Source organism: Branchiostoma floridae, chromosome 8, assembly GCF_000003815.2.
Source record: "Branchiostoma floridae strain S238N-H82 chromosome 8, Bfl_VNyyK, whole genome shotgun sequence".
NCBI classification, from domain to species: domain Eukaryota; kingdom Metazoa; phylum Chordata; class Leptocardii; order Amphioxiformes; family Branchiostomatidae; genus Branchiostoma; species Branchiostoma floridae.
Window position 1 is genome coordinate 24,792,006 of NC_049986.1, and position 12,824 is coordinate 24,804,829.

Genomic DNA, 12,824 nt, shown 5'->3' on the forward strand with positions numbered 1-12,824 from the left:
AAAGGGTGAAATTTCAAAAAGTGTACCAATCATGCCAGAAAAGTTTGGGGGGGGGTTTTTTTGGTTTGGGGGTTTTTTGACAAAGGGATGTTTTTTCCCGGGAAATTTAAAAACCCCGTGCAAAACATTTTTCCCTTACTTAAACAGTATATGACTACATTTTGTATATTGTATGGTTCTACCGCAAACTTAAAACCACCGCAAACACTTTTCCGCTAATGCGAAATTACACCCTTCAAACTTAAATGCATTTACAGTACTTTTTCCATGTAAAAACTTAAAATCATTCAATGGCTTAGGCAATTTACAGATAAACATTTGAACTTAAACCAATACCAATATTTGAATTTCTCGAAATCAAAACTAACTTAATATGATCTTAAAACATGGCAGGTTTAAACAAACCTGAACCTCTGCCCGTCGTGGTACACCATGGAGTCGTTGGCGTTGCCGCGGTAACCCGAGACGTGCAGGCGGTAGTTTTCCTCCGACCCGTCGATGTAGAACTGGTCGTACTCTGCGTGGACAGTTCTGCCAACAAACAGATATTTTATAGAGAATTGCTAAACTTTCTTTCCAACACAAATTAATATAAGGACTTACCCTAAATTTTTGGCGTGTTCCTGACGTCACTGCTGGAGATAGAGAGGGTCCGTCGACCGAAAATTTAGGGTAAGTCCCTATATTAATTCGTGTTGGAAAGAAAGTTTAGCAAATTCCATAATGTATTCTACCAACACAGATGAACTATCATGCTAAGAAATAGATATTTTCGGAGCACAATTGATTTATCTGATGTTGCCTTGATTTATCTGTCTGTCACTGATTTTGAGTTCCCCCTATTTTGCTTTCTGTTAATTCAAAGTCACAATTTGTTGAATAGTTCCTGTGGACGTCCCCCCCCCCCCAACCCACCTTTTAGTTTTCAAAAGGGATAAGGGAAAGCTCATTAATAAGTAGGGCAGTCAGGAACTAAGGGTGACGGTTGAGAAAGCAGGGTACATCCAGACAGGTGGTTTCGCCGTTGGATGTCCCTGCGTAGGAGGATGCACTAATGGAGATCGAAATAAACCAAACCAAACCTGCTATAGCTTCATTCATATACTGTAAATGCAGAAATGTTCGTGGTGGATTAATGTTCGCGGTTTTTCGCGGCGGCTGCTTCACCGCGAATTTAAAACCACCGCGAACATTTTTCCATGGTAATAAGAGACTACAGTGCATGGTGCTACCACAAAATTAAAACCACCGTGAAAAGTCCATTTTCCCGCTACCGCGAAATTAAATCCCCGTGAACTTAAATGCATTTACAGTAATCTGTAACTTTGTTCCATTTGGTCATGTCTCACTTACCCCCTCTACCAAGTCCCACCCAAACTGCAGGAGATTGCTTACCTGCCGGTCCAGTCAGTGAGGTCGATGCGCAGGCGATAGTTGCGTTGTCGGGTGAGGTAGTACAGGTTGTCAAGGCCCAGCCAGTGCTCGCCGCTAATCGTGCCGAAACCGCGCACATAGTCCGACCAGTTCCGGTTGAAGTTCACGGTCCCGTCTGAACGGCGCTGTAGGAGGGAACGGTTCCTTTCTGTTAGATACTTTTGTGCGGATATATGTTTACGGTCTAATGAGACAGATGATCTGTAACTTAAATGTTCTATTTTGTCTTACCCTTACCTCTTCTTTCTTGACCTGAACTAAAAGTCAGTCTTTCATGACTAAATAAAGGCTCAAAAACCAAGTAGAGAAGTCTAGGCAAGCAGATTGGTGTCATCAAAAAACTGCAGGCATTTGTTTACCTTTAGCACGGTCCATCCACCGCCTGCCGTGGCCTTCTCACACTTACCCCCTCTAGCAGCTCCAACCCAAACTGCAGGAGATTGTTTACCTGTAGCACTGTCCATCTGCCGCCTGCTGTGGCCATGTCACACTTACCCCCTCTAGCAGGTTCTACCCGAACTGCAGACTGCAGATGTTTGTTTACCTGTAACACAGTCCATCTGCCCCCTGCCGTGGCCATGTCACACTTACCCCCTCTAGCAGGTTCTACCCAAACTGCAGACATTTGTTTACCTGTAGCAAGGTCCATCCGCCCCCTGCTGTGGCCATGTCACACTTACCCCCTCTAGCAGGTCCCACCCAAACTGCAGGAGTTTGTTTACCTGTAACACGGTCCACCCGCCACCTGCCGTGGCCATGTCACATGACACCGGGAAGCTCTGCCAGTCCGTCGGCTCCACCATGTAGATATCAGATTTCAGGTGTCCGGTTACAAACCAGTCCGCACAGTCCCGCGGCAGGTTGGTCACCTTGATGACAAGAAACAACAAGAAATCAAACTTTCTTATTCCTCTGTGAAATATCTACTAGACTTAGTGCATTTCATTGTTTCATGCCCTATCTTCTCAACAGAAGGGGATTTTCATGGAGTATACCATACTACCTTCAAAGAGAGGGTGTTGACCTCTAATATTGCAGTATTTTAAAATACTGCTAGGGGGCCCAAAATTGCAATGTTTAGTCAGGGCTTCGATAACTACCAACATGTCAAGATTCATACATCACAAGGATCATGAGCTAACACACGAACACAACCAAAACAGTGCCCCCGTCCTGTGACTACAGGAAAGAAGTGATTAGCAATGGCTTAGTTTTAAGTTGGTATGTGTTACCCACTGTGAATGTGTCTAATCCAGCTTTAGATGTTGAATGTTACCATTAAATGATGGCATCTTCTTTATTCTCTGTATTTCATGTAATAAATTAGGAAAATTAGGAACAAAAAATGGTTAGTTACCATCATGAGGTCTGCCATAGGTTTGTATGCGGAGTCGTATGCAGCGTTTGGTTCCGTGTACTGCGCATCTTTGTACTGTGCCAGATACTCCTGTTCGTAGGCTTTCATCGGCGTAGCTTCGTTTGTGTTCGGGCCTTGTGGGTTAACGAACGTAAGGGGTTGCCTGGCGACAAGTTTTGCCGGCTCGTTAGCGAGTAATTTGGCTGGTTCGTTAGCGAGGAGTTTAGAGGGCTGCACAGCCGGAGCATCGGCCTGGTAGCCATGCTGGTCGGGGTCGAACGTGGGTTGTTTCCCGGGTTGTTCCGGGTTGAAGGTCGGGTCGGAGCTGCGTGGGTAGGTGGAGAGCTGGTCCTGGGTCGACCCGTCACTCTGGTACAGCCAGCTGGCCTCTGATTGGGTGAAAGCTGCCGTACGCGTGTTCCCGCCGGGTAACGGGCTGTTTACCGAGCTGCTGCTTCGATAGACGCTACTGGAGCCAAGACCCTCCCCACTTCTATAAACGCTACCTCCACTGCCTTGGTACGCGGTACCACCACTTCCGTACGTATTACCGGTAGTACTGCCCACATAGGTACTTCCTACTCCATTACTTCCGTACACGTTCCCCGAACTGCCACTATCGTAGGCATTCCCCGTACCGGCGTTCCCAAGGATGTTCCCTGCGCTGTAAGATCCATAGCTGTTTGCTGTGCCCCCGCTTCCGTAAGTATTACCCGTACCAACGTTTCTGTAGCTACCGCCCGTGTTGCCATAGCTACCACCCGTGTTGCCATAGCTACCGCCCGTGTTGCCATAGCTACCGCCTGTGCCGGTGCTTTGATACGTGTTGCCCGTACCACCGTAGCTGTTTCCGTAGCCGTTCCCCGTATCACTGCCCCCGTAGCTGCTGCTACCGTAGAGGTAGTTTGGCTCTTGGTGTCGAGCATCCCCGTACCCCTGAGTGTCGGGTGTGCCACCGTTGTTACCCTGCTGTTCGTGGATCTCCCAGGCTTTCTCTGCTGACAACAGCCTACAGACAAGATACACAAACCATAGTGTAAGGGTGTCATCTTACCTGTAGACAGTGAAAATAGTAGGGCTGCCAGTTTTATAGGGTCGAACATGCAGCTTTGAAACACTTGATTTAATCTACAGTTTCTTCCACAACTAATACGATACGAAAAAAAAACGAAAAAAAGAAAAGTTAAAGTGGGTCGAAAATTGCAGTGTTGAATTTTCTGTTGCAAAGCTAGAACTGATGTGAGCTTTTCTTCTGAACTTTCAGTAGATGTGGGTTCTACTGCTGTGAAATGTCGCCTTTTCTTTTGCCACTTTTGAGATGTATTCACTGGTAAGGAACATGAAGTAACTTAAAGTAAAGCCACTTACTGTGGCGCTTGTTTCAGCTGTATGCCCTTCTCCAGCATCTGGTAAGGGTAGCCGGCTCCTGTGGTCTCGTAGGGCCTGACACTGGGCTGGTGCAGGGGCTCCCCCTGGCTGTTCCGGTACAGCGGTGCACCCTGGCTGGTCCTGTACACCGGCGCCCCCTGCTGGTTCCCACTCTGCGGTGCACCCTGGCTGGTCCTGTACACCGGCGCCACCTGCTGGCTCCTGTGCTGAGGTGCAGCCTGGCAGCTCCGGGTGCAGTTGTTCACAGCCTGCTCCATGGTGGCAAGCTTGGTCTGCTGGTGGTTATAGGTCTGGGACAAAGGGCATAGGTCATGGGTTAAAGAAATTAACAAAGGTCATAGGTCAATGAGGTGTAACAAAAGTAATAGGTCATGGGTTGAAGCAATGTAGCAAAGGTCATGGGTCATAGGTGAATGAGATTAACAAAGGTCATAGGTTATGGGTCAAAAGAAATGTAACAAAGGTGTTAATTCATTGATAAAAGGTCTGTGACAAATGCATACTTAGGTTATAGGAGATGGCTCTCCGTAAAAGCTATGGAGTCAGACAGATACTATTGTGAACAGGTTGAGCACAGGTATGTAAAGTACAGGTGTGTGTACTCACCTGCTGCAGGTGCTGTAGAGTCTGGGACAGGTTCTTGACAGTTGTCTCCAGGTGTGTGTGTACAGGTGTGTGTACAGGTGTGTGTACAGGTGTGTGTGTAGGTGTGTACTCACCTGCTGCAGGTGCTGCAGAGTCTGGGACAGGTTCTTGACGGTTGTCTCCATGTGAGTGTGTACAGGTGTGTGTACAGGTGTGTGTGTGCAGGTGTGTGTGCAGGTGTGTGTACAGGTGTGTGTACAGGTGTGTGTACAGGTGTGTGTACAGGTGTGTGTACAGGTGTGTGTACAGGTGTGCAGGTGTGTGTGCAGGTGTGTACTCACCTGCTGCAGGTGCTGCAGTGTCTGGGACAGGTTCTTGACGGTTGTCTCCAGGTGTGTGTGTACAGGTGTGTGTACAGGTGTGTACTCACCTGCTGCAGGTGCTGCAGTGTCTGGGACAGGTTCTTGACGGTTGTCTCCAGGTGTGTGTGTACAGGTGTGTGTACAGGTGTGTTCTCACCTGCTGCAGGTGCTGCAGTGTCTGGGACAGGTTCTTGACGGTTGTCTCCAGGTTCGTGTTGACCTTAGCGAGCTGCTGGAACTGCCCCACCAGCTGGTTAAAGGAGGACTTGTACTCCACCAACACCTGCGGGAGGGGGGCGATGTCGTCTCAAGATTATCACTGGCATATTTTGAAATCTAGTCATCGGTTTAAAAGGTATGAATCTATGGTTTAAATCTATGGTTTAAAGATCTGATGAATCTTAGAAGAAAATTTTGAAATACAAAATTATCTTTGTAGGCATTTTGTAGACCGTTTAGAAATTTAGAGTTGATAAGAAGTATGGAAAGCCAAATAAGAACACAACCACTTGCATCTGTTGGTAGGCCCTAGCTAAAAGAAAGACAGAAATGTACACAGATCAGTTTAAGTGCAGTGATGACATGAGAAGAAGAAGTTAATGCAAACGTGTGGATTTGTGCCTGCTTTGGACAATTTTGAAAAATGCATCAAAGACTAGGCCTGAGCTCCGTAAGACCGTACCTCCCAAGTCTCCTGCAGTTTGACCTTGTGCAGCCTGCTCTCCTCCTGCGCCGACCCCAGCTGCTGGCTCAGGTTCTTGTTCGACTGCTGAAGCCTCTCCAAGGTCGCCGTGACCTTGGCGCTGCCCAGCTTCGACCTTGCCATCTCCACCGACAGGTTGTTGTTCCGACGGAAAATCTCCGCAAACTTCTCCTCCTGGTCTTTGTCTGTCTCCTGGGTCTCCGACAGGCGTTTCTGAGTCTCCGACAGGCGTTTCTCCTGGGCCTCCAGCCGCTCCATCAGCTGGTGGTGGTTGGAGGTCGCGTCCTTGTGGTGCAAGGTCGTTTCCTTCCCGTGATGGTGGGAGGGTTTGGGGACGTCCATGACGTACGCTGGCGCCGCCCCGCTGAGGTAACTGGCACGGTCGTCTTCAAGATACGCCTTAAACTCTGTCTGTATACTCCCTGAGAATGTTGTATCGCTCTGTTTGTTCTTACCTGCGTCATCGCGTGACTTGTCTGGTAATTTCGTCGTGTTCACTTCCAGTCTTCTCTCCTTCTCAAGCCTTGCCAAGGCGGCATCTTGTTCCTTATTCAGCAAGGTTTCCTTAAGAATCTTATTCTCGAGGAAGGTGATCCTCGTTTGGATCTTTTCGGCAGTGGAAGCAGCAATGTCAGCGGTTACGCACGCAGACTCCCCGCCGTAGTTGTTGTTGTTGTTGTTGGGTATAACGATGGTGTAGACCTGGTTCCCCCCGCCGGCAGGGTCAGTGGGCTGGTCCGGTGTGCACGTACACAACCCGTCCTCACTCCCCGCGGCCGACAGTCTGCACAGCCACGTCAGGACCAGGATGTAGCTCGCTAGAAACATCGTAGCTGGGCTCGTTTCTTCCTGGGGTGTTCTTCAGTCAAAGCAGGGACCTGGAATAAAAATCATTACAGTTACATTACATGTTACTGTGTCACAGTAACATGTATCTCTGACTACAGACATATCTAACACACAGTGTTTTCGATTATGTACCTCGCTAGAACCATTGTAGCTGGGCTTGTTTCTTCCTTCCTCAGTCAGAGTTGGGAGCTGGAACAAAAATCACTACAGTCACAAGTTTGGCTGGTAAAAAGAATACAAAGGTTGCATAGCTCATTAACTCAGTCTGACATTCTTTCTTACAGAGCCAGGATCATAAAATAGGTTAGTAACATCATCAATAAGGACTCTCTTCAGTCACAGCCAGTGGCTGGAACAAAAATTACAAGGGTTAAAAGTTTGGGGGTGTGGATCGTAGACTTGGGCAAAAAAACGGAATCATTTGCCTGTGAGGACATCTAGAGTCAGTTTGTGTTATGGTTCACACATTTTCACCTCCCTTTGGTAGCAAAACTCTCCTGGCAAATTATTCTCCCAGTTAGCTCAGTAGAGACTTGGTCCACTGTAGCTAGTACTGATCTATAATACACAGTATTCAGATGCCTTACCCCAGGGGCTGTAACACATGCTACCAGAGATAGCCATGTTTGTTCGGGGTGGTTTATCTTTGTTCAGAAGCTGTTATAACTTTAAACAAACAACATAAACCAAAGGTCGATTGTCAGGCAGTTGACAGGCATCACTTACTGTGAGGGAGTGCGGACAGATTGCAAACCAGAGACACAGTACATTATAAATTGAACACTACGAGATACACACAAGGATGTTACAGGATTAGTTAAGGTCAGTGCCTTGACGTCACACTACAGAAGAAAATAACAACTAGTCTTATAAGATGAAACATAGATGTAAGTTCTTACATCATCACGGTGTACAAAGTTAGGACAAACAGAAGATCAAATTCCTGAAGGCCTGTTAATATCTGTGAAGACAAACGTTAGATCCATTGATTCCAAGGGCCGTTGCCTACCAAGATACTAGAAACTTGCAGACATCTACACAAACCAAAAAAGCCAAACATAGACAGAACTTAAAAGAACAAGCTTTCTCCGCAGACACCACTGTTGTGTTACTTGTAAGAAACTAATCTCGGAGAAGAAAAGAGTCGCTAAGTAAACCGTCTAAGGTAACAACATCAATACGAAGTCTCCTCTTAACTAAAGCTACAAAGACTTAAGACATGTTTGTCTAATACATACAACACTTCTCAGTTCCTGTAGAAACACTTTAAGGTGTGCTCTGTAAGCGTCTTGAAGGAGCCAGGGGACACTTTGGTCAGTCCTGAGACGTTGTGGTTACCTGGTTGCTAAGGGTTACGTGTTATCTGCAGGAATGTACAGGTAACTATAGACAAACCATCAGTACTTTTAGTACTTCTTGGTGGCTACCAGGTCACGTCAGGGCATTGGAACTGCTGAACAGATGACTCGGTTTACCTGGACAGGTAAAATAAACACCTGCATAGCAGTCGTAGCTTAAGCTTAAACGGTCCATTACAAGACATAGATCTCAGTCTTACTGCAATTGTCTTAAAACCTACCTTTCTTGTCAATGTTGAGTTCTTTCAGCTGTTGCAATTTCATCACAAAGAACATATTACTGCCCAGTTCTAGCTAAGATGGCTCATATTTAAGTCTATAGAATCAGACTGCCTTATGAAGAAATTACTCTCCCAACATTGTGGTTCACAATAGCACTGTCATACAGTAAATCCTACCTTCCACTCCTATGCACAGACCTTCAGAAGGAACCCTCCCAACAGTACAGTTTACAGTAACTGTAGCACTGCCATCGAGTAGAACCTACATGTGTATTGAACACTCCTGTCCACAGTGTGAAACCCTTTCCCAATGCTACTGTACAAACTCCTCTCCACAGTGTGAAACCCTTTCCCAATGCTACTGTACAAACTCTTGTCCACAGTGTGAAACCCATTCCAAACGCTACTGTACAAACCCATCCACCGTGTCCCCCCTGCCTTCCACACTTCACTTCCCTGTCAATAAGGTGTGAAGCGCTGAAAGCCGTAGTTCCGAAACAGCGACACCGCTCCGTTACGGTACAGTACCGCGTACGTAGCCGCCATCTGTGCTCCGTTTCGGAAGGGCAGGTCCGTATTATTAAAGTTTGTAGAGTCAGAGACCCGGCATTGAAGTCCGCTCATGCAGGGAGACCCCAAATGGACAATGGGTGGTGACAGGAGGGGGTGGTTATTGAGTCCGCAGAAAGTTTTGTAACGTTATTCAAGCTGGCGGAAATGGTGTAATGTAAGCTGTGAAAGGGACACTGGTAAAGTGGGATTTTCCTTTAGTATTACAGCTGCATGGGGAGATTTTCACAGAGTCTTTCAGGGATTCAGGAAAGGGTTGTATTCAGTATGAAGGGATTATCCCTATCGAGAGGAAACAACTTTTTTAGTGTCATGAAAGCGCAGTTTAAATGGATGTCAGTCTTTCTTTAGAATGAAGCCCTTTTTTCCTGTACACAATGTTTATAGACTTCCCTGTAAGTATAACGGATCACCCGCAGACAATAGGGGTGGCTGTAATGTGACTACAATCATGCTAGTGCCAGCTTTCATGAATAAAAGTGCTAGGGATAATGGAGGGAAAGGACTCTTTCACGCATTATTTGGTGTTTTTATCAGGCTTTCTATTTTGTATGTTTTCTTTATGTTTCTCGACTTGACCGCTGAGCCCCCAGCCTGATAAAAACGTTTAAAACAGCAGGATCCCAACCTCTGCTTGGAGAGTAGTTTTGGTGTTGATCCTCCAGTTTACGTTCATGAAGGTTAGACATCCCCCAGTTTAGTGTGATCTTTGCTAATCCAATGACAACAAATCAAGCTGGTCTGACATGTGCCTAACAAATCACAGTGTCTGGTATGGCATGTGCCTAAAAAAGTATATTAGCTGCCTGTCATTTCATGGTCACCCATATCCAGCTATGTCAGGAGTGCTGCCTGGATTGCCCTGCGATGTCAGCTGGCATCAAAACGGAATAATCAAGGCTTCCTGACCACACCCTCCTGTCAATCACCCTGTCAATCAATCTGTCAATCAGGACTCAGCTGCTTAATATAGACGTACTTCTTTGCCAGAGAACATGGACCAAGAAACTGGCCAGTCCTCACAAATGGTGCAGGAACCAAAACTTTTCAATTTGCACACCAGTTCTGTTTGTTGGTTCTCTGATCTAAAAAAAATTGAATGCTTAATTGAAAATTGAGCCTGAGTGCCGTACATCGTAGACACAGTTTCAGCAATAAATACACAATGTAATAAGATGCAAGTTTTCTCTCTGCCTTCTGTTTTTATCTTGACTACTAAGCTAAATTTTTCCTTCAAAATGTTGGAGAGCTAAGAAAATGAATTTGTGTAGCCCTGCTTTCTTACCGAGCAATCCTTTGAGCGAACGATTGATTGGATCCTTCGAATTAGTAAATAATCATCATTACAATAAATAGACTCAGCAGTCTCAGCTATATCTAAGGATGGTATGTTAGCCTGTAATTGGATTCAAATCTAGAACAACAAGCATGAGATATAAACAGTATCAGATCCCCTTACTGCCACGTGCCTGTCAAACTGGGGTGTTCGAACTGAAGTTGGACCAACGATCAGTTCACTCTCCCCATCCAAACTGGACGCTAATCAGAAACTCAAACAAACCACGTCATTCCAGAAAAAATCTCACGTCCCCTGGTACCCTAACTCTAAAAGTTGAAGCTGAAATCTCAGTTCTGAAATCACCTTGACTTTCACAGAAGATTTTGTACTCACAAGTAAGAAGTACATTAAGCTACACGTACATGCATGTAGACAAGTCATAAATATTAGCATTTGGAAATGGAAAACAATTTAAGATACACTGAATTTACAGTCATGTACCATAAGACCGTGGGTTTGTAATGTAAAACATACGGTACATACATTTGTACAAGAAAGTGGAAAGCTGGAACCCTGGCTTGCTTTCCGTGTCCTGTATGTGTGGTGCCCACTGGAAAGCAGAGAGCCCCAACCCTTCCCTTCCCTGCCCTGTCCAGTATGTGTGGTGCCCACTGGCCTGACATGGCCACCTCCTAACTAGGGTGTCAGCTGCTCCCACATACATGACATACATGAGAGGCTGTCCATCAGACCTACTGTCGCCATGGCGCTGAACTTGTCAATCATCTCATCAATATAGACAGACATCTGTCATTCACAGGGACAGTCTCGTAAGTTTTCCTCCCTCTAAACTTGAATTTTTTCCGGACAGTTTCTGATCTCCGTCCTATTATATTTAAGAACTGTTTCGTAAGTTGTTGTTGCCCCCTTCCTGAAGTTTCATTCTTTTCACGAACAGAATACAATGTGACAAGCCCCAAAAGCTCAACTGGAACAACTGTATGTTTCCAATAGAATTGTTTTATGAAAGAAAATTAATGAAAATGCTACGTTTTTTGTTTAGCATTCATGATAATTTTAAAAGCATTTAAACTTTTTCCTGAAGTGGTTTTATACAATGGTGCAGAATCTGTCCTCACTTGGCTGTGTAGGTTACCATGGTGATGACCTACAGGTCACCCATGATTGACAGCCCCCCCCCCCCCCCCAACAACAAGTCTATATGTAGTTCCTTGTACCTTAGTAAACTGTCCTGTAAATGTCCTAACATGTCTCTAACAGCACTGACTGGGGAACTCTGATGTCTCAAGGTCACAGAGTCTCAACTTCAGGGTTGTAAACATCTCAGAATGGGATATACATGTATAAATTTTAAGACAATTCAACTTGCACTCTACAACATGATGATATATAAAGATTGCTTCAGAGTATAACTGGGTATAAATCTTTTGGAAGAAATGGGCAAAAACACCACGTTTTTCTACTGAATTGTACAGAAAGTGTCCATTAAAGCATTGAAAAGTTGATGGACGGGGAGCAAGAAGCACAAACTAAGACATTTTTCAGAAAATATATCACAAAATTATGACAATACCTTTGAGTAGCATCTGTCTTTTCCTCATGAACAGACACAATCCTTGCATTCTAGCCATGAAACCGTCAGTAGAGTGTGGGGAGATTGAAGCAGAAGTAAGAAAGGACTTGCTGTACAGTAGACTGGCCCAGTTCTAATGGTACCTTACTGCCGTTATAGGTGCTTTTGTTGCTGACTACTCGGGTTGTTCCAATTAGGGGTTTGGGAGGGGGAAGTTGGAATGTTCTATTTTGTTTTAGAGTGGAGTTAACTTAAGAAGAAGCCACTTAACTTTAAGAAGAAGCACTCAGTCTGTATAAAGCTATGGTTTATAGCCAGGTTATTTTTAACTAACTTGAAATCTTAGGACAGAAAATAAAAATGCCCAAATAAGGGGAGACTCAAGCTCTTCAAAATGACATGTAAGATGTAACAGTAACACCTGAAGATGGTGGTCTCCAATATTGTGCCCCTTAAGATGTAGAAACTTTCCACATCAAAGCGTCCATCCTGTCTTGAAGGGTTCTAAGGAAAATAGACGTTCCCAAGAAACTGTCACCATATATAAGAACAGGCAGCTGAAGGATGTTATGGAGGCAGTCTACCCCTCCCTGTTTCTTACAATGGACCGGCCCTGCAGGGAGGCTGTCTCTCCCCGTCCCTTACAATGGACCGGCCCTGTAGGCAGTCTGCCACCCCCCTGTCCTTTACAATGGAATGGCCTGCAGACCATGTTTAAACGTCCGTCCTACGACCTCTTTCGCGTAGCGGAACCGACATTATCGGGTCAGAACACGGCTGGGGGTGTGGCGGCCCTTCACTCCTGGTTACCACGGTAATGCGCTATAAAACAACTTAATCGCCGCTTAACGTGCGGTTCCTGTGGTAGGCTGAGATCAAAGCCGTCCCAAGATCCAGCCGGCGTCTGGACCGGGCAGGTTTTCTGTGGAGGCGTTTAGAGAAATGGGACAGGAAATTTGTCTTATTCCAGGTTTGGCTTCTCTCCTAGTGGTGACCAGCATTAGGGACAGAGTCTACATTGTATAACTGAACAGTATGGTACATGTAGAACACCAGATAGTGTATTTATGTATCAATCGTGGCACCAGCCCGACCCGGGGAATGCACCAAAATTACCAACAAC

General features: G+C 45.6%; 2 protein-coding genes across 3 annotated transcripts in view; one reads left to right on the top strand and one right to left on the bottom strand.

Annotated features, from left to right (window-relative positions):
• LOC118421732 (fibrinogen-like protein 1) overlaps positions 1–1,753 on the bottom strand; it is a 2,316-nt gene extending 563 nt beyond the window's left edge. Inside the window, exons 1-2 of the mRNA XM_035829231.1 lie at positions 1,396–1,753; positions 406–531 (exon numbers count right to left, since the gene is read on the bottom strand). Coding sequence (XP_035685124.1) covers positions 406–434 — 29 coding nt within the window. The 5' untranslated portion in view covers positions 435–531; positions 1,396–1,753. The remainder of the gene's footprint in view (positions 1–405; positions 532–1,395) is intronic.
• Positions 1–12,824, top strand: part of LOC118421714 (kinesin-associated protein 3-like) — a 107,805-nt gene that overhangs the window by 19,112 nt on the left and 75,869 nt on the right. The window lies entirely within an intron of this gene.